Source organism: Dryobates pubescens, chromosome 17 (genome assembly GCF_014839835.1).
Source record: "Dryobates pubescens isolate bDryPub1 chromosome 17, bDryPub1.pri, whole genome shotgun sequence".
In the NCBI taxonomy this organism is placed as follows: Eukaryota; Metazoa; Chordata; class Aves; order Piciformes; family Picidae; genus Dryobates; species Dryobates pubescens.
Genome location: NC_071628.1, coordinates 6,471,544 through 6,490,077, shown reverse-complemented (window position 1 = coordinate 6,490,077; position 18,534 = coordinate 6,471,544). Strand labels below are relative to the sequence as shown.

Genomic DNA, 18,534 nt, shown 5'->3' with positions numbered 1-18,534 from the left:
CCATAAGAGTGGAATATATGGGAACCAGAGGCACAGCACAGCTCCTGCCACTAAATGGTTTTACCTGAGCACCGGCTGCTGCGTTCCCTATTAAGTTGTTGCTTGGATTTGCAATCCAAAAGGTGCTGACAGCCCTGAAGGGGGGGGAAAAAAAGGAAAGAAAATCCAAATCAAAATGATCCTGAGCAGTTCCCAAACAGGAAGGGATACATTTTCATAGCCCTGTACTGGGCTTGAGCCACAACTCTCCCATCGACTTTAAAACTCCACACAACCTTTTAATGACACCCTTTAAGGAAAAGAAACCATCAGGCATGGTCATTCCTGGAGCCACATGCTGAACCTATTGTAAACTATATGAGGCTGTTAACACAAACCCCATGCTCTGTGAAATGCAGCTTAAGGAAATCCAAAGCCTGCTGGATTTTTTTTTATTCTTTTTTTTTTTTTGGTAAGCAGCTTTGGAAGATGTTTGAAAAGTGAACTTCTGCTTTGGCTTTCAGAACTTAGGGCCACAAGGATGATCAGGGGGCTGGAGCACCTCTCCTAATGAGGACAGACTGATAGAGTTGGGGCTGTTCAGTCTGGAGAAGAGAAGGATCCGAGGTGACCTTATTGTGGCCTTCCAGTATCCGAAGGGGGATACAAGAAGGCTGGGGAGGGACTGCTCAGGATATCAGGTCATGATAGGACTAGGGGGAATGGAATGAAGCTGGAGGTGGGGAGATTCAGGCTGGACATGAGGAAGAAGTTCTTCCCCATGAGAGTGGTGAAGCCCTGGAATGGGTTGTCCAGGGAGATGGCTGGGCCCCCATCCCTGGAGGTGTTTAAGCCCAGGCTGGATGAGGCTCTGGCCAGCCTGATCTAGTGTGGGGTGTCCCTGCCCATGGCAGGGGATTTAGAACTAGATGATCCTTGTGGTCCCTTCCAACCCTGACTGATTCTATGATTCTAACTTTAGGGGCAGTGACAGGAGGCAGGGGATTCCCTCCAGATTTATGCAGCTTCTATGTGGAGAACCACCCAAATGTCATTATCAAGAGGCAAAGGGCTCGTTAAGCAGCAGACAAGGGAGATGTGATTCTGGTGGTTGTTCAAATAAGGAGCTTTGCTTCGAGGGAAGGTCAGTAGTGGCACAAACAGAAACCAGACAGAGCTATGAAAAAGCTCTAATCTGTTGTCTTACTTCAGCGTGTCCTGGTTTTGGCTGGGGCAGTTTCATGTTTTTTTCCTAGTAGCTGGAGTAGTGCTGGGGTTTGGGCTGAGGATGAGAACAATGTTGACAACTTGCTGACCTTTTAGTTATTGCTAACCAGAGCCTGCACTGAGTCAAAGACTTCAGCTTCTCACCCCACCCCACCAGCAAGCAGGCTGCAGGGCACAAGAAGCCAGGAAGAGACACAGCCAGGGCAGCTGGCCCCAGCTGACTAAAGGCATTTTCCATGCCATATGATGTGATGCTCAGCATATAAGCTGGGGGTAAACTGGTTGAGGCCACTGCTTGGGAACTGGCTGGGTATTGATCAGTGGGTGGCAAGCAATTGCTTTGTGCATCACTTCTTTTCCATATTCTAATTCAGTGCATAATTTTATACATCACTTGGTTTATACATTCCAATTCTTTTATCATTATATTATTTTCCCTTCTTTCTTCCCCCTCTCCTCCCCCCATTAATCTGTCTTTATGTGGTGTTTAGCTGCCTGCTGAGTTAAACCACAACAATTTGATAACATCTTTTGCAGTAATAAAGGCCACATGTAAAAACATTGTAAACCTTTTCTCATGACTGTACCAATTAATTTGATCACTCTAAGCAGAAAGTCTCATCCAGTTTTCCTCCACCTTAACTGTTACCCAGTCAAGAATCCACACTCTTTTGGGTTGACAGAACTGCTGAAAACAAATCTGTATTAACCACACCAGCAACCACAGCATTTCAGCAACAGCAACTGTAATTACTTTGGTTGGATTGTTTAGACAAATTAAAATAAGCAGAGTTTGGCCACTGCATCCTCTTCCAGGATAAACAGATATTTATCTGGCTAAGCTATGCTCTTGCTTGCAAACACAAACCAGAGCAATACCAGGGTCTCAGATGCCCATGTTACAGCTCATTAGTCTCCAGAACAGAAGCTAACCTGGTTGAGCTGCATCAGGAGATTGTTTATTGCTAACTGATGCTCTCTGTGCTAACCTCTGCATGCTCACTAAATCTCCTGATCCAGCCTGGATATTCCTGACCTCATGGACTGTTGATCAATGTACCCAAGATGCTCCAGCCTCAGTTCAGTCCTGGTGAAAAAACTGCCAAAGCCTTCCTTTGCAGTAAGTACCATTTTTTACCAGCCTACACTAGGGCTGAAGCAATTTGCATTTATCAGACAGATTTCATGGAGCCTTCAACATCCTACATAAAATGAATCAAAAGGGGTTCAGGAACAAGCAAAATGCTCTTATGCAGAATCACAGAATGGCTCAGGTTGGAAGGGACTTCAGAGATCATCTGCTCCAGCCTCCCCACCATGGGCAGGAACACCTCTCAACCAGACTCAGCTGCTCAAGGCCTCATCCAGCCTGGCCTTCAACACCCCCAGGGAGGAATAGCCTCCCCAGGTAGCCTATCGAGAGTGTCACCACCCTCCTACTGAAGAACTTCTTCCTCAGATCCAGTCTAATGCATTTATGATTCTCAAGAAACAGCGACAGGAGCAACCAGCAGCAAGCCTTCCATGCTGAGACTCAGGCAGGTGCTAGCAGATACCTCCACAAGCAAACCGTGGCCAAGGAGCTAAAGCATTTTCAGATGAGAACCGGCAGGAAAAGCTACGAACGGTCATTTGCTATCAACCGGCACCTTGCCACAGGCTCACCCCAACATCCCCCGGGAGCCAGCTGTGAAGCACAACCCAAGTGCCAAGCCTGCCCGCAGCTGCTGGAGCACTCACATGCAGTCTGTGCTGGGCACGGGGATGTAGCTGCCGTGGACGTGGCTGCGGATGGCCAGGCACAGGGGCTGGCTGCGGTCCGAGGGCAGCAGCGTGCCCGGCCGGGTCAGGAGCCCCAGGTTGTGCTGGAATGTGTTGCGCTGCTCCGTGCCGTCCTCCAGGAAGAAGCAGTGCCCCAGGGTGTCATAGCCAATGGTGTCTTTGACCTGGAAAGAGGAGTACGGGAGGGGGATGGCAACGGCAGCCGCAGCAGGACCTGTAACCAACACGCTTTGCTCATCTGTACACCCCCAAAACACTCACGGAGTGGCTTTGCCACCCCTCTGCACAGCCAGCAGCCCCGAAGCCAGCTCCAACTGCATGCAGTTTGCATAACTGTGGGCTGATCCTCTTATACAGGGAGCTGCTATTAAAATCACTCTGTGGAAGATCACATGCATAATTAAAGCCTAATTGCAAAATACTGGATTTAAAGCTGCCCTGGGCTCTAAGAGAGAGAGTTTGACTGGGTGTCATGGAATCAATATCCCAGCAAGGATAAGCGTGTGTCACATCACGGACCAAAAGGTTAGGGTACTTAATCCAGGCATTTCTTCACAACTCCAACACTTCCCAATTAAAATAGGAAATGCTTTAAAATGTACCACGTGGAGTAACTTTTATTAACAAGAATTCTGTCCTTTCTCCTCCACTCTCAGAAGGTACAGGGCCACTTCTTTCCTGTAATGATCCGCTCAGGCACGGCTGGTATTTGACTGTTTCAGTCCAGTTAATATTAATTGACATGCAGAGGGGTATTGCATTAAAACCTAATTTGACCAAGAGGACTTAGCACAAGCCTCCTTTGATGTAAAGTCTCATGAAGCTAAAGTCAGAAATCCTTCTTTTAAATGTAAATACACTCTCAGGATGGTTAAAATGCCAGCAATTTGTTACTAAATCTTACTGAAACCTTAACTGTGTACCCGAGTGATCCCTTGTCAGCACATTTATTCACTCCTCAGGCATACAAAACTCCTGCTGACGTCAGAGTTATGTATGTGTAAGACTGCAAGATTAACCAATATTAACCTTCTTGGCTATTTCTGTATACAGAGAGGTACTTGAGCTAAATCCATTTCGGATTCATATCCTGTAATTTCCCCTTAATAGGCTGCAACTGTACATAGCATCTGGAGTCACAAACAATATAGTCCCCATAGGTATATCTCTATTGGATTTCCTTGTTTTCCTGGCAGTCACTCCTCAGACTTGTCATCTGCTGGTCTTGGTTCTGCCCTAATGAGGTGTTCAGGAGAGACATAAAAACAAGGCACAACACAACCAGGTACCCAGCTCCTAACTGATACAGACTTGGAAACCCTCCAAGACCCTGCGCAGAGGCACAGTAGCTCACAGGGAGCTACAAGGAGGGTAACAAAGAACCTACAGGTAACCCCACTGAACATATCCATACCAACTGAGCCTTGGAAATCCAGATAGGAAAAGGCTTTAGATAAAAATGCAAGTGTCCTTGCCAATCTGCTAAGAACAGTAAGCCTGGCTACTTCTGCCCTTCCAAGTGATGGGCACAAGCTGCATTGAGGAGGCCTTGCAAGGCTATTTTGAGAAAGATACTGCACCAACAAATGGCTGCCTGTTCTAAACAGCATTTCAGCTGTGGAGTTTTATGCTTCTGAATTGAGCTGGTTTAGCTAATCTGTGCTTCAGACAGCTGCATTAAAAACCAGCCCTCTAACTAAAGCTAACATCTGGGTTTGGATAATGCGACTAATCACAGCTTCAGAATCACATAGCAGCCCTGAGAGCTTACAGACCGGAAACTCTGGTGACCACTCTCCTGATCAGACACAGCCTGCCTTAAAGATCATGGATAACTGATCAGTTCTGGCATGCCACAGACGAGCTACAGGCTTGGAAAGGAGCCCAGCTGTGGCACAATGGCAGCAGTGCCTTACTGTGTGTGCCAGCGTGACACGCGGTGCACAACACAGGCTGCAGCCCCGCTGGGGTCTCCAATCCTGGGTGACTAAGATGCCTCTAAACACAGAATTATATATGCTTCAGCAACACAAGGGAACTGACCTTCACCCACTGCAGCACCAGACATGAGAGACTACAGTAGTCTGTGTATGCCTGGCGTGTGCCAGGGCAGCAGAGGCATGTGGCAGCCTGCATCCTGGCTGCACTGAGTAACCCAAGCTGGGAGTGCCGCTGCCGCCGGCTCACAGAGCGGCAAAGCCTGGCACAGGGGAGCAAGCAGATGGGAGAAAGGCCTCCAGACAGCACTGCCGGAGCCCTGCACAGCAAGGCACAACCCACAGCACTCTGGCAATGTACTTCTAAAATTACATCTTCTGAACTGTCAGGACAGGAGGGGGAAAACCCCACGGTCTAGTTTACCCTGCCTCAAGGTCTGAGGTTTCATCATCTGATGCTCAAACAGGTGCCCATCCATAACGTTCAGCTGCCTTGCTCTCATACACAGCCTCTGCTCTCAAGCTGCAAATGGGTTTGTCTTTAAGCAGGTATTTTTATTACATTTTAATTACTCTCTATCTTAACAACCATACTGAACCCAGATAATTCTTCCACAGAATCACCTACTTAACCTTTGCTATAAAACCTGCTCACTACCTCATGGACTCACAGGTGGCAGGACTGGATCTCACGCTTGCATTCTTGCTTTCACAACTATTGCATCTCACTTACGCAGACAAACCCTGGATGACCTCAGCTCAGGTAAAGTGCATCATTCCTCTCAGGACAAATAAGAGCAAAAGGCTTAATTTTTTTTTCATCACAGGCAGGTTCCTTCAGTTCCAGTGGTTTAATAGAAAAGGGAGGAGAAAGTGAATTAAACTACATCCACCCACACTGGGCAAGCACTCTACACAAAAGCAGGCTCTCCAGCCACAGCACACCACATAATGAGAAGGCAATCAATGATTCTGAGTCATCTGGACAATAAAGATCCAGTTCAGGACATCTTTCCCCAGTGTACAAGTCCAGCAGCACATTTTCACAGACACATCCTTTTGGGAGGACCCCTTCACTCTAGGGTGCATCTCTGTCACGTATGGCACTGCTCCATGTCCAGGGTCAGGAAAACCGTGGGAGGTCATGGGCAGCTCAGGGAGTGTCTGAGCATGTATTAAGTGAATGAGGAAATGCTCACAGACACCAAAGCATTGTTCAGGGTCCTGCAGAGCATGCAGCAACTGGACATGTCACGACTGGAGCAGCAATCTTTTTCCCAGCTGGGATCTGCAAGGCTTTTTTCTCTTGTTGGGGGTTTGGTTTTCTTTTCTTCCCCGTCCCCCCCCCCTCCCCCCAGCTCCTCTCTACAATGCCTTTGCAAGGATCTAGGCCAAAGCCAAGTTCCTGAGGGCTTTTCTGGCACTGAAGTGTCCATTTGGGTCTGACCCTCTCATATTTCATTCCCTTTGTCATGTGAATATTTCTGGATACATTTCACACTGCTCTGACCCAAACAACCCCTGTCTTTTCTATCTCCTCTGCAAATTAAAGGTCCAATGCTTCAGTCAGGTCCGTTCAAAGTCCACTGCTTTAGGTTTACATGAAAGTTCCTGCTATCACAAATCCTCCAGAATAGCCATGGCAAAGATTTCACCATATCTGTTTACACCATTAAAAATATTAATAAGGCAATGCTAAGAACCTGAATCTCATTTCCAAGAGCTGCACTAACAGAGCAACAGTCCTAACCTGAACACCAGTCAAATGAAGTTGACAAGTCAGGACATTTCCTGGGGGAAAGATGGCTCATTTCAATTATCTGATTTCTCTTTGCATCACAAGTGGCTCCTACTGTTCAGCAGAGCCTAAGAAAAAGACATGAACTTGGTACTAATAAAACATTTCCTACCAGAAGGCCATGAGTTCCATGTATGGCAACACACCTAGAGAAGCAGTGGTGGATGGCCAGGTTGTCAAGGTATGTTGGGGGGTCGTATCCTCCTCTCTCATCCACATCCTCAGCCAAGTGAAAATGCACAGGGTAACTGCCCAGGATTTGCTGGCCCATGTTTTTTAATTCCACTCCTGACATGTGCACAGAGCTAAAATTCCTTAGGATCTGTTGAGACAAATGCAGATCCAGGTAAGGCATTACAAGAAAAACACGGGCAAAAGGAAAAACACTTCTCTTTCACACACAACCCCCCCTCTCATTAGGCAATATGTTTGCAGAGCCTGATCCCCGAAGGAGGTGTCAACTCCCTGCTCTGACTCACAGCAGCTCAGTACCTGCAGAGCAGTGTGCCAGCTGCTGCGCACCTGAGAGCCAGAGGCTGTCCAGGAACAGCTGCCAACCAGCATGGGCAGGACTGAGCAACAGCTGTGTGTGACATGGCTACGGGCAAGGTAGTCCTGCCCGCTGCAGAAAAGGGTGGCATTTACTGCCCACCTCCGTTTCCTGGCAGCTCTCTCTCTGCAAAGTGATTTTAGGCCAGACCTGCACAGCACCTCAATTTCCACTAGCTGGTAGAGGAGCAATGTCACACAAAGCCCCTGCAGCAGCAAAGACCAAAGGAGACGTGGGGCAATGAATAAGAGGAAGGAACAATGGTGCAAGACCCACATCTTCTCTGAGCCATGAAGGGAGCAGGTTTGCTCTGCAGAAAGCAGAGTTTCTTCAGTGACACCTTGTGAACTCTGTAAGCTCACACTGACCCTGCTGACAGTGATGCTGCAGAATTCCTTCCCTCTGGCCCAGAGAAAGGAAGATCTTTGCATAAGCAGTAAAGAAACTGGCACAGACTCCGTGCAAATCTAGTTTTGCATAGCAGGCCATCAAAATCTTCCCTCCTTCTCCATAGAAAAGTGTATTTCTCCCCCCTGGTGCAAGTGTACTTTCATGCATTATATTACTTGTTTACAAGCCAGGAAAGGAACTATCTGAAAGCACCTACAGGCATAAGCATTAAAAATTACTCACTTTAATGTGCCCTCCAAACGTATCAAAGGAGAAAAACTGGCATTGATTTTGTCCATAACATGAGTCTTCCATTTCTCCTTGAATAAGTATATTTCTAGTCAGAAGACCAACCTCTGCCCTCATATCTATGCCATCAATGACTTCTCCAATGTGAAGGTAAAGTGGTTTGCCTGTGAAAATCAGAAATGGGTTTATTCAGGTGAGCACAACGTCTCTGTTATTGTGTTGCTCTAAGCAAAGAGCACATCTCTCATTCAGGCAGTCAGCCAAGGCTGGGGACGTGCCCAGTGCTCGGTATCTGATCCCAGAGGAGCTCAGCTCTTCCCTTGGCTTCTACAAAGGACTGCTGCCTCTGGCCAAACTTTCAACTTCCAATGTAATATTGAGCCCTTCAGTTCTCACGTGTGTTTGTGAGTTTATGTAACAACAAAACAAAAAGGTAGCTGAAGGGACAAGGAAACTAAAAAACCAAGGGAATGCAAATATTTACCACCAATGAGCAGCTTGATAAAATTGTTTCATACCATCAATTTTCACTTGATTACTTTTACATTCAGGGCAAGGAAGGAGATTAAACTCTTCAGCCTGGTGCATAGAATAATCTGTACTGGCAATGACAATCCGGTCACCAGGTAACCAACTCGCAACCTCATCCACCAAATGAAGAATTATTCCTTTGGACACTTCCACTTTAAATCCATTATGAGGCACCCCTGGGGGGAAAAAAAAAAATGAAGCAATCAATTATTTTTACAGTTGCACACGACAGCCTCATGCAATTAGCTGAAGAGCACACCAATTGCATTTTTGTCTAGATAACTGTGGTTTTGATAGAAGTGCCCTAGCCATTAAATGGGTCAGTGGCATCTCTGTGCAGGCAGCTAAAGCATTAGTTGGTGAGAGTCAGTGTTATCACTACACTGATTCCCGATAGACAGGAAAATAAAGAACAAAAGAGCAAAGCAACAGAAGACAAGCAACTGTCAGGGAAGACTTTAAACCTTTCAACCATCCACTGAAAGCAGTGACAGTAAACCGGGTGCCATCGTAGGTGAGGAAGTCTCTTTGGGCTACAGCTAACCCCGTTGTTCCATTCCCGCTATACTCCCGTCTGTCTTCTGCCGTGGAAAGATGATCCCCTCCGAGGACCCCCACCAGCGCCCAGGGCTGCCTGAAGGAGACCGGGAAGGAGCAAAGCGAGTGAGATCCCGAACCCTTCACCCACAAAGAACTTGGGCAGACGGGGAGGTCGCAGCGCGCCATTCCTGTCCTCCCTCCACCCCTGTCTCCCATGACCCAGGGGGACCGCCCGAGTCCTGCTCGCCGGGCCCTGCCGAGCCCCGGGTCGCGCCCCTCCGTGGGGGCGGTAGAGGCAGCGCGGCGGCCGCGGCGCGGAGCTGTCCATGGTGGCGCCGCGGGCCCGGCCCCCCCCAAACCCCGCACCTCACCTGTAGCGCAGGCGGGCGATGAATCGGCTGCCCAGGCGGTCCCGCAGCAGCTGCCGCGTCTCCAGCGTGAGGCTGCGGGCGGCCGAGTCCCCCACGGCGGCCGCCACCACGGCGCCACGGGGCTGCTGGGCCAGGAAGGTGCGCAGCCGCCGGCACTCGCCGGGCCGCAGGTGGGTGTCGAAGCGGCCCGCCGCCAGCATCCGCGCCGTGCCGGCGTCCAGGATGCGGAGGTTGATCCCGCGGCTGCCCCACCGCTTCTCGGAGGAGTAGGGGCCATGACGGAGCCCTCCAGGGTACAGGGTTCTGTCCAGGAGGGTCCAGGAGCGGGGCCGTCGGCCGTGAAGCTCCAGGACGCCGCCTCGACCTACGCCCACGAACTTCTGCCCGAAGCCCTCCACGGCCGCCCCCTCGGTGGCTCGCCCGTACAGCGAGATGGTGGCCCGCGAGCTGTAGGGGCAGCGCTCCGAGCCGATGTGCAGCTCCCCACCGTCGTGGATCAGGATGTAGCGGACCCGCAGAGTGATGGGCGGCCCGTGGGGGCGGTCGGCGAACACCAGCCTCCCTAGGGGACGAGGAGGAAAGAGCGGGATTGGAGCCGGGAACTGTAAAGTACAGCCGGGCCGCCCTCCCTCAAAGCCCGGACTCCAGGAGCTCGGGGAGCAGCCGGCAGCCCCGAAGGAGGGGGCGGGCAGCCTCGCTTACCTCCGTCGCGGATGACGAGGGAGTGGAAGGCGGCGGAGCTCTCGAGGCGCAGGGCCGCCCCCCGGCCCACCACGACGGCGCGGCGAGTGTCAGAGCCAGGTCGCCAAGGGGCGAGGTGCGGGGCGGCCTCCGGGCAGGGCCCTGCAAGAGACGGGGAGCGGCGGCAGCGGTGGTGAGGTGCGGAGGGGCGCGGAAGGGCGCGGAGGGGATCGGTACCGACCTGATGCGCTACCGCCGCTCGCTGTTGCCCGACGCGTCCCTCGGCGGCGCCGGGACCGGAGCCGAGTCCGAGTCCAAGTCCGGCGCGGAGGGCAGGAGGAGCCGCGGCTCCTCGGGGCTTCCCGCAGCCGCTACCTGCTGCTCGCAGCCGCGGGGCAGCCCCTGCCCGCAACACGTGCGCCGCGCCGGCTCCTTGGCCGCGGCTGTGCACGGAGACGGCGCCAAAGCATATTTCACTTTTGATGTGTTTCGGATTTTTTTCCTTTCTTTTTTTTTTCTTTTTTCTTTTCCCCACTCCTTTCCCCTCCTCCACTTAACGTAGCAATACCGAAACCAGAACACCCGCTCCCCGGCTCCACATAACCCGGGACACGACGAAGCAATCACAACAGCAGTACGAAGAGCGAGCCGGCGAGGAGGAAACACCGGCGGCAGATCGAAGAAAAGCACCGGCGGGTTTCAAAGTCCGGCTGCAAAGCTCGCTTACCTATCCTCGGCAGCGCCGAGCCGCAAACTTTGTACGCTGCCTCTCGGGAGCTCCCGATCCGGGCTGCTGGGCACCCCGACTGCAGGCGGCAGATGCAGGGGCAGGCAGGCGCAGGCAGCTCCCGCTCCTCCGCTCCGGCTGCCTCCCCTCCGCCTCCCTATTTATATCCATCTTCCAACCGCTGGCGCTGCCCGCACTGTTTACAGCAACGGAGCTGCTGGCTCCTCCCAGCCGGGGACGATCCTTCCAGCCTGGACGTATATCTGCGACCGGCGCCCAGATGCCCGGGGCCGGGAGGAGCCCCGCTGCCCGCACGCAAAGGTCTTCCCCAGGTCCCAGCCTCTGGGAACTGAGAGCTCCCCGCTGGGCAACCCAGGGTCACGGAGAGAGGGGCGAGTCTCAGCCCTGGGGACTGCAGATCCGCACAGCACCCGGCTGGACGCGGAAGCTCCATGCGGCTGGGATGCCAGCTGTCTCCCCAAGAAGGGCAGGGGGCTGTGGCGTACCAGACCCCCATGTGGTCACCAGGGTTTGGCATACCTCGGCCCTTCTTAGGAGGCAGGTGGCCCCTCCAGCAAGGGGTCGTTTGGCTCTGTGCTGTCCTGCATCTGGCAGATGCACAGAGAACACTGCAACAGAGTGGCTGCAAAAGCTGCTCTAAGAGCAGGTGAGCAGAAAGGTATTTGCCACTTCACCTCCTATCACCTGCCAAATCAACCTGTAATCAGAGCCTGCAGTGGAAGAGGAAAAGCCTTAGAAGGTGCTCTGACAAGACATGGCCTCAAATAAACCCATGTGCTTCTATCCCCACGGCTTGGGACTCTGTTCCTGGCTTCTGCAGGTTCCTGTCTGAGCTCCATTCTCAGAGGACATGGCACTGCCTATGGAAGGACCACTACACTTTCCATTAACCTGAATATCACATAAACTACACCAATAACTGAGCTTCCAGGTGACATACAGACAGGTAACTCCTTACTGTGGCCCCTGCCTGCTCCATTCTAGTCTGCACATCATCTCCACTCCAGAGCCCAACATCCAGAGAGGACAGTGGGACGGCAACAGTGCCAACTGCTGCCCCTGCCCAGGGCTGAAGCCAAAGAGGGGCAAAGCCACAGGTGCTGCCAGTCTCAGAGACATTTGTGTGCCATCATCTGGTCAAACCGTTCCAATCTGTCACCTCTGAAATTTATTCTGGTGCAGGATTTCTTCTGACAGAGGGCACAAAGAGGCTATAGTCATGTTAATAAGGAGCAAGGGCTGTCAGACAAAATATGGGAACAGACTGTAAGCAGGGAGGCTGGTGAGGGACACAGCATGCCCCACACCCCAGACTCCAGAGAGGCAGCAGCACTCACTTGTGCTAAACAAAACCCATCCACTCTCTTACACCCTGTCCTAGAACCCACAGAGCTGCTGAATCTAAAGATAAGCATCCAGCCTAGAGAAACAAATCCGGATCACACTTGTCATTTCAGTGCTCCATAAATACAGGGAAACGTTAGAGCTGCCACCTTTGCTACCGGCTGTTCATCTATCATGTAGTGCTGGCACTTCTATTCCTGTCTCGAATAGCTTTTGTCATTTTCCTTCCAAAAAAGCAGCGTTAGTCAGCGTTGTGCCTCCTCCTTATCTGAGTATGACATATATGAATGCAGGTCATGGGAAAGCAGAGCTGTTATCAGAGGTATAGGAGGCTGTGCTCTATTTCTTTTTTTCTTGAAGAAAGATTTATCTGCTGGTGGAAGTTTCAGGCAAGACAAGACAAACAGGAGCATTTTGTCCAAAACCAGACTAAATTCCCTGAACTCGATGGTTCTAGAGGTGTGGAATCTGAGACAGAAGAGATCTCAAGCCTTCATGTTACACCTGCCAGGGCCCTAGAAATCTCGGGCATTTTTATCTAAAGTGTTTACTCCATGCAAAAGATCTCATGGACTAATCTAAATAGAGGCAGCAATGGTTAAACTAGCACAGGAACACAACAGAGGCTTTGCTTAGGGCTGAACTTAGGCCTCACGAAACCATCAGCAAAGCTAAAGTCACGCCTGTTCACATGGACTTCTCCTGAACAAGAAAAGCTGTGAGCTCTGTTTAAATCCTCCAAAGCCATTGCCTCCCTGTAGCCTCAGGATGCACAGAAATACACCGGTGCCACTCTTTCCCTGAAAGAATTTTCAGGTGAATTATTTCAGTGCCATTGACCCTCATAATAGGCTTCCAGTAGCCTGACAAAGACAATTTCAGAGTAAATGAGGTTGGACATATCCTTCTGTTGGATTTTTTTTTTCCCCTAAAGACTCCTGTCTCTGTTCAAGGGAAATGCCAAAGCACCTACTGCTACCTGCAGCCTGGTGCTCAGGAGCTGAGCTCTTTCCCCTTTTCTCCAAATGCCATTTTTCCAGGTGATTTTTGTTCCACAGCAGCACCAGTTCGAAGCTTACACCTCAGCACTCAGTTACAGGATGCAACCACAGCACAAGAACACTCCCAAACATCCTCACATCTGCAAGTGGGAAACCATGACTAACGCTTGCTGTCTGCAATACAGGGCTGGTGTAACTCTCCCTCGCAAAAATAACCAACCCAAATCCTCCTTCGAGTGTTATTGCTGGTTATAAACTGACATTTACCTTCCTCACACACAAACCCGGGTCATTTTCTGTAATGGGCTACCAGGTATGAGGCAACCTCACCCGGCGTGTCGCAATGTCCCTAACACTTTGCCTTCAGTAACAAACACCCTCGCCTGGAGAGGTTTCGTTTCAAGTCAAGGGCAGAAAACCGAATCTGCTCCGGATGAATCAACGGTGGGCGACCGGAGCCCCTGAGCACAGGCAGCTCTTTCCAGACCACTGATGTCGCACGAGGGAGCAGGGGGGATGGCTCCTCCTCCGCAGGTGCCATTCCCGGGCACACTCCCTCGCCGAGCGGCTTTCCTGTTGCCCTCTCACCCGCAGGGGAAGGAAGGAGACGAGGAGTCAGCATGCCCCGAGCAACCTCCCATTCCCACGCAGGGAGCTGGCGGCGCAGCGGGACAACAGCAGTGCCCGCAGCAGCAGCTGCCCCTGCCCCTCGCTGCCCGGAGCGCTCCCCACGCCCGCGGGCAGCGACCGGCGGGGCCACACCGGCTCCTGCGGCGCCGCGGCCGGCCGGGGGGTGGCGCCCTTGCACAGGAGCTGCCCGCCCCGGCCTGGCTCGGTGCCGGGCGGCCCGGCCGCGGGGCGGCCCCGAGCGCCGGCGCTGCCCCGACTGGCAGGCCAGGGACTTCTGCCGGGTGGCACTCAGGTTCCCAGCCACGGCTCCGCCAGCGCTCCGCCTTGCTGGTTTCTGCATTCGTTTTACGATGTCAGCACGGCAGAGGGGTGCTGCCACAGGCTGCTCCCGGCACGGAGCAGGGGAGCGGAGCACATCCGCTCTGTAGCTGGAAAGCTGCCTGGCAGAGAAGGACCTGGGTTGGTCAGCAGCCGGCTGAAGATGAGCCAGCGTGTGCCCGGGTGGCCAAGGAGGACACCAGCATCCTGGCCCAGATCAGCAATGGTGTACGTCAGAAGGAGTAGGGAAGGGACTGTCCTCCTGTACTCAGCACCAGTGAGGCCACACCTGGAGTCCTGGGTTCAGTTTTGGGTCCCTCACTCCCAGAAGGACACTGAAGGGCTGGAGCAGGTCCAGAGAAGGGCAGCGACCCTCTGAAGGGCCTGGAGAACAGGGCTGGTGAGGGGTGGCTGTGGGAACTGGGGTTGTTCAGCCTGGAGCAGAGGAGACTGAAGGAAGACCTCATTGCTCTCTACAACTCTTTGAAAGGAGGCTGGAGTGAGGTGGGGGTTGGTTTCTTCTCCATAGTAACAAGTGATAAGAGAAGAGGAAATGGCCTCAAGTTCCACCAAGGGAGATTTAGACGGAATATTAGAAGAAACTTCTTTACTGAAAGGGTTATTAAACACTGGAATGGGATCCCCACGGAGGTGGTTGAAGCCCCATCCCTGGAGTTGTTTAAAAGACTCACAGACGTGGTGCTAAGGGACATGGTTTAGCACCAGGCTTGGCAGATAATGGCTGCACACAATGATCTTAAAGGTCTTTTCTAACTGGAAATGATTCTAGGGTTCTATGATTTTGGTGGGAGCTGGGAACACTGGCCCTAGGGAGCAGCAAGCAACACCCTGCTAATGCTGGCATTACAGCTGTGCTCAGGGCTGCTGTGGGTCTGGCAGCCTCACCAAGCCAAGTACTTCATTACCACAATAGGGCTTTTAGTGCCTGACAGAGGTCTCCCTATAATGGCCCATCTGTGGCAGCTGCCCTCTCACACCAAACCAGCCTTCATCTAACGTCTCCTCTTCCACAAACAGCAGCTGCCTTCTCCCTGCCTCAACACAGACCACCTGCTTAGGGCTCAGACCTGGCCCTAGCTCAGCCTGTATACTAAGTGACAGCTCTCAGGACAGCACAGGACCACTGCATACTGGATTGCACCCAGTGATGTCCACCCTTGCCAGCACCCTTTGCCCTGGCAACAAGGAGCCTGGTCCTGTCACTCAGCCAGCACTGGAATGCACGTGAAATACCCAAACCACATTTCCTCCTTGTATACCTACCACTTTGGTCCTCTGTGGGCTTTAACGGTGTTTCTCTTGGTTCAAACATCTCCTCCTTGAGCAGAGAGAAGGCCTTGGACTGCTGTGCTTCAGACAACACTCCTCTGCTCCGGAGGAGCTGCAGCACCCTGCGCAGCAGGAATGGCTTCACCTTGTGCTGGGCCAGCCTGAGAGGACGGATCTGAATTTTGGGCCAGCTGGCTTCTTGATCACAGTTATAAAACCGGAGGAGGTTCCAGGCCAGGCTAGGTCCAAAGGCATCCCTTAAAATATACCTGGAAAATTTAAGGAGCACGTCACAGGAAAGCTGCTTTTCTTGTGGGTTCTGGCCCAGGTTCTGACTTAGCAAACTTCTTCCCCGGTGACTCAGGAGAGAGCTGCTCCTGAACAGGCTGGAGGGCTCATAAGAGCCTGTGGTCCCAGGAAGGGTTTTCTTACTGTGCAGCAGCCTTTCATAATCCATGTCCCACAAAGAACTGTTGGGATTCAGGCTATATTCTGAAATAATCAGATAAATACAGTAAAAGCCATGAAACATAAACAGCAAAGGATCGCAGGGGCTTTGTTTCTTTAAGATATTTATCTCTCACATCTATCAGTGCTCTGCTGTAGCTTGGATACAGTGCAGATTGCTGCACTTGCTGAGTGCTCTGACAGGCCAGAGTAACAGATGTGCCATAGGCCAGGGGTTAGGGACTGCAATGCAATAATGGGTATTTCCAAGTTTTCAGTTCAACTAACAGTTCCTCTAATGCTCAGGGAAACTCCTAGCGCTCTCCACGCTCCAGAGTGCACAGACTCCTAAGGACAACCCCAGCCACCAGAGCGGGTACTATCCCATGGACATTTTTCAGAGAGAGTCATTATTTTTGTTAAGCTTTTTCTGGAGTCTCTAAAAGCCTTTTCCATGCATGACTAAGAAAGGCAACTTTCACACTCCTCCTGGGCCATCTGCACTTTGGGTCCTGCACCAGGGCCCAGCAGAGCCTCCAGGTTTCCAGTGGATATCGGCTGGGTTTAAGCAAAAGGCTCCATTTTGATTTCTAGGTGATCTCCCTGGTCTCTGCCTGTTGATTTAAACCATCAGCCTGGTGTGACAGGGTTAAGCTGTCGCTGCTCAAAGCCCACAGTGTCTTCATCCTGCAGACAAGAACGTACCAGCCTGAGAGAAACAGGACTCTGGGGTTTTAATCTGTCTCTAAGGCAGTGCCCCTACCTAGCTCTGCTTCATCCAGGCTGAGCCTGAGGGTTCAATTTCCACTTTGAGAACTGATCAATAAAACAGTCAAATGCAACATAAGTAAGCTGGGACTTCCTGATAACTAGGGCTGCAAATACACAAGAAAGCTTGCATAGTGAAAAGGGGCAAAGAACCCAACCCTTAAGAGTATCTTGCCAAAAGCATTGGAAAGAGTTAAAGTTGTAGCTAAAGGCTGGAGGTCACCTCATGGGAGCCCTGGAATGTGCCTGCAGCTTTCCCTTTCATTTCTAAGCAGAGAAGAAGATTTTAAAGACAGAGGTGAGGTGGAGCCCAGTCCAGCTTGCCTGAGAAGCCTCAGGTACGTGTTTTGAAATTTGATTCAAGATGATCAGCTTCAAGCAGTTGTGAGTTACAGTGCAGGGGGTTGCTTGTGCATTGCAACTGCACGAAGAATTCTGCTATTATGTTAGAATTGTGCACATCATAATGCACATTTATGGCTGCAATTCACCCCTGAAATGGAACCATTAATCACTTAGAAACTGAAAACCGTTACTCCTAGGAGTAGATGTCAGCGAGTAACTCAGAACTTCCTAGTGGAAGCAGCATTTTGCACCTCGACTGTGGCTGTCAGTAGGTGCCGTCAACAGCTGCTGCCAGGGCCCTGTGCTCATGCAGCTCTGCCCGCGATGGGCTGACCTGGAGGGGAGCAAACTGCCTGTGTGAGATCCTCCGGAGGAACAGGGAGAGAGGATGGAGGAGCTGTTCCAGGAGGACCCTACTAATAGGGGGTCCATGTTACCTGCCCTGCACAGATGTGTTAGGGTGGCAGAAGGTCTCTGCAAGAGGGCTGCACATGCCACTGCCGTCTGACTGGTGCCAGGCTGAGCCAAAGGGCTCCAGAGTAGACCCCAAGTGTCCTTAACTGCACCTAATAGCAGTGCTGCAGCAGAATAGCTTGAAAAGCAAGCAATGTTCGGTCTTTTAGTGGGTCTGCAAGCTTTAGAGAAGAAGCTGCTATGGAAAAAAGTTATTTAGAATAAACAAAACAACTGGGGATCAATGTCTTGTCTTCAATGGCAAAAAAAAACCCCACAAGCCTGAGGGTCTAAAGGAGACAAGAAATTCAGAGCCCATGGCATGCAGTCACTGCCAAAGCCACCGCCGAGCCATGCCATCTATGTCTTGAAGTCAAACCGGGAAGCAGAGTGCTCTCCCTCCGGCCGTGCCTCGAACAAAAAGCAAAGCTGCGCGCTCCTAGCCACGCTCCCTCCCCTCCCCCGGGACGGCGGCACCTCCGGCCCCAGCCTCGCCAGTACAAATCCCAGGGGCCACGGCTGCGGGAGTCTGGGCTCGGCCCCGGGGCGGCTGCAGCACCGCCGTCCCCTCCCCTCCGCCAGCGCTGCCCACCCCGCGCCCGTCACTCGCGGGGACACCGCCGCTGTGTCGCTACTGACTGTTGACGCCCGTCGCCTGCGCCCCGCGCCGGGCGCACGCCAGCAGCAGCAGCAGCGGCGGCAGCAGCCGGGCGGCGGCGGAGCTCCTCGGGGGGCCCTGCCCGGGGAGGGCACCTGCAACACAAACAGCGGGGTTAGCCCCGCAGAGCTTCTCTCGCCCAGCTCCTCCCCTGCCCGCGCCGCCGCTTGCGGCGGCTCCTTACCTGGCTGCGCCCGGCGGAGCGGCATCGCTGGCGGCATTCTCACGGCTGCCCGGCCCCGCTGCGAGCCCAGCGGGAGGGACTTCTCGGCGGGGAGCCCAGGTGGGAGGGATTTCCCCACCTGGACACCAGGGCCGATTACGTCGAAAGCTGCCCCGTGGCACAGGAGGAGCAGAGATGCTCTGGGCTGTGCCGAAGGGAAACACTCGAGCCACGTCCCACGCCGAGTAGAAGAGCCGACACACCTCTGGGTTCAGCAGCCCCCAGCCAAGGACACAGGCGACGCACAGGGGACCCAGTGAACCAGCCCAGAACG

The 18,534-nt window shown here is 52.4% G+C and overlaps 2 protein-coding genes across 2 annotated transcripts in view; both read right to left on the bottom strand.

Moving 5' to 3' along the window:
• LOC104303344 (cell surface hyaluronidase-like) overlaps positions 1-9,192 on the bottom strand; it is a 52,383-nt gene extending 43,191 nt beyond the window's left edge. The window contains exons 1-6 of the mRNA XM_054169201.1: positions 8,908-9,192; positions 8,431-8,619; positions 7,907-8,076; positions 6,836-7,045; positions 2,947-3,152; positions 65-134 (exon numbers count right to left, since the gene is read on the bottom strand). Coding sequence (XP_054025176.1) covers positions 65-134; positions 2,947-3,152; positions 6,836-7,045; positions 7,907-8,076; positions 8,431-8,619; positions 8,908-9,169 — 1,107 coding nt within the window. The 5' untranslated portion in view covers positions 9,170-9,192. The remainder of the gene's footprint in view (positions 1-64; positions 135-2,946; positions 3,153-6,835; positions 7,046-7,906; positions 8,077-8,430; positions 8,620-8,907) is intronic.
• Positions 1-11,048, bottom strand: part of CEMIP (cell migration inducing hyaluronidase 1) — a 117,167-nt gene extending 106,119 nt beyond the window's left edge. The window contains exon 1 of the mRNA XM_009903900.2: positions 10,763-11,048. The gene's annotated coding sequence lies outside the window, so the exon portion shown is untranslated. The remainder of the gene's footprint in view (positions 1-10,762) is intronic.
• Positions 11,049-18,534: the final 7,486 nt, after the last annotated feature.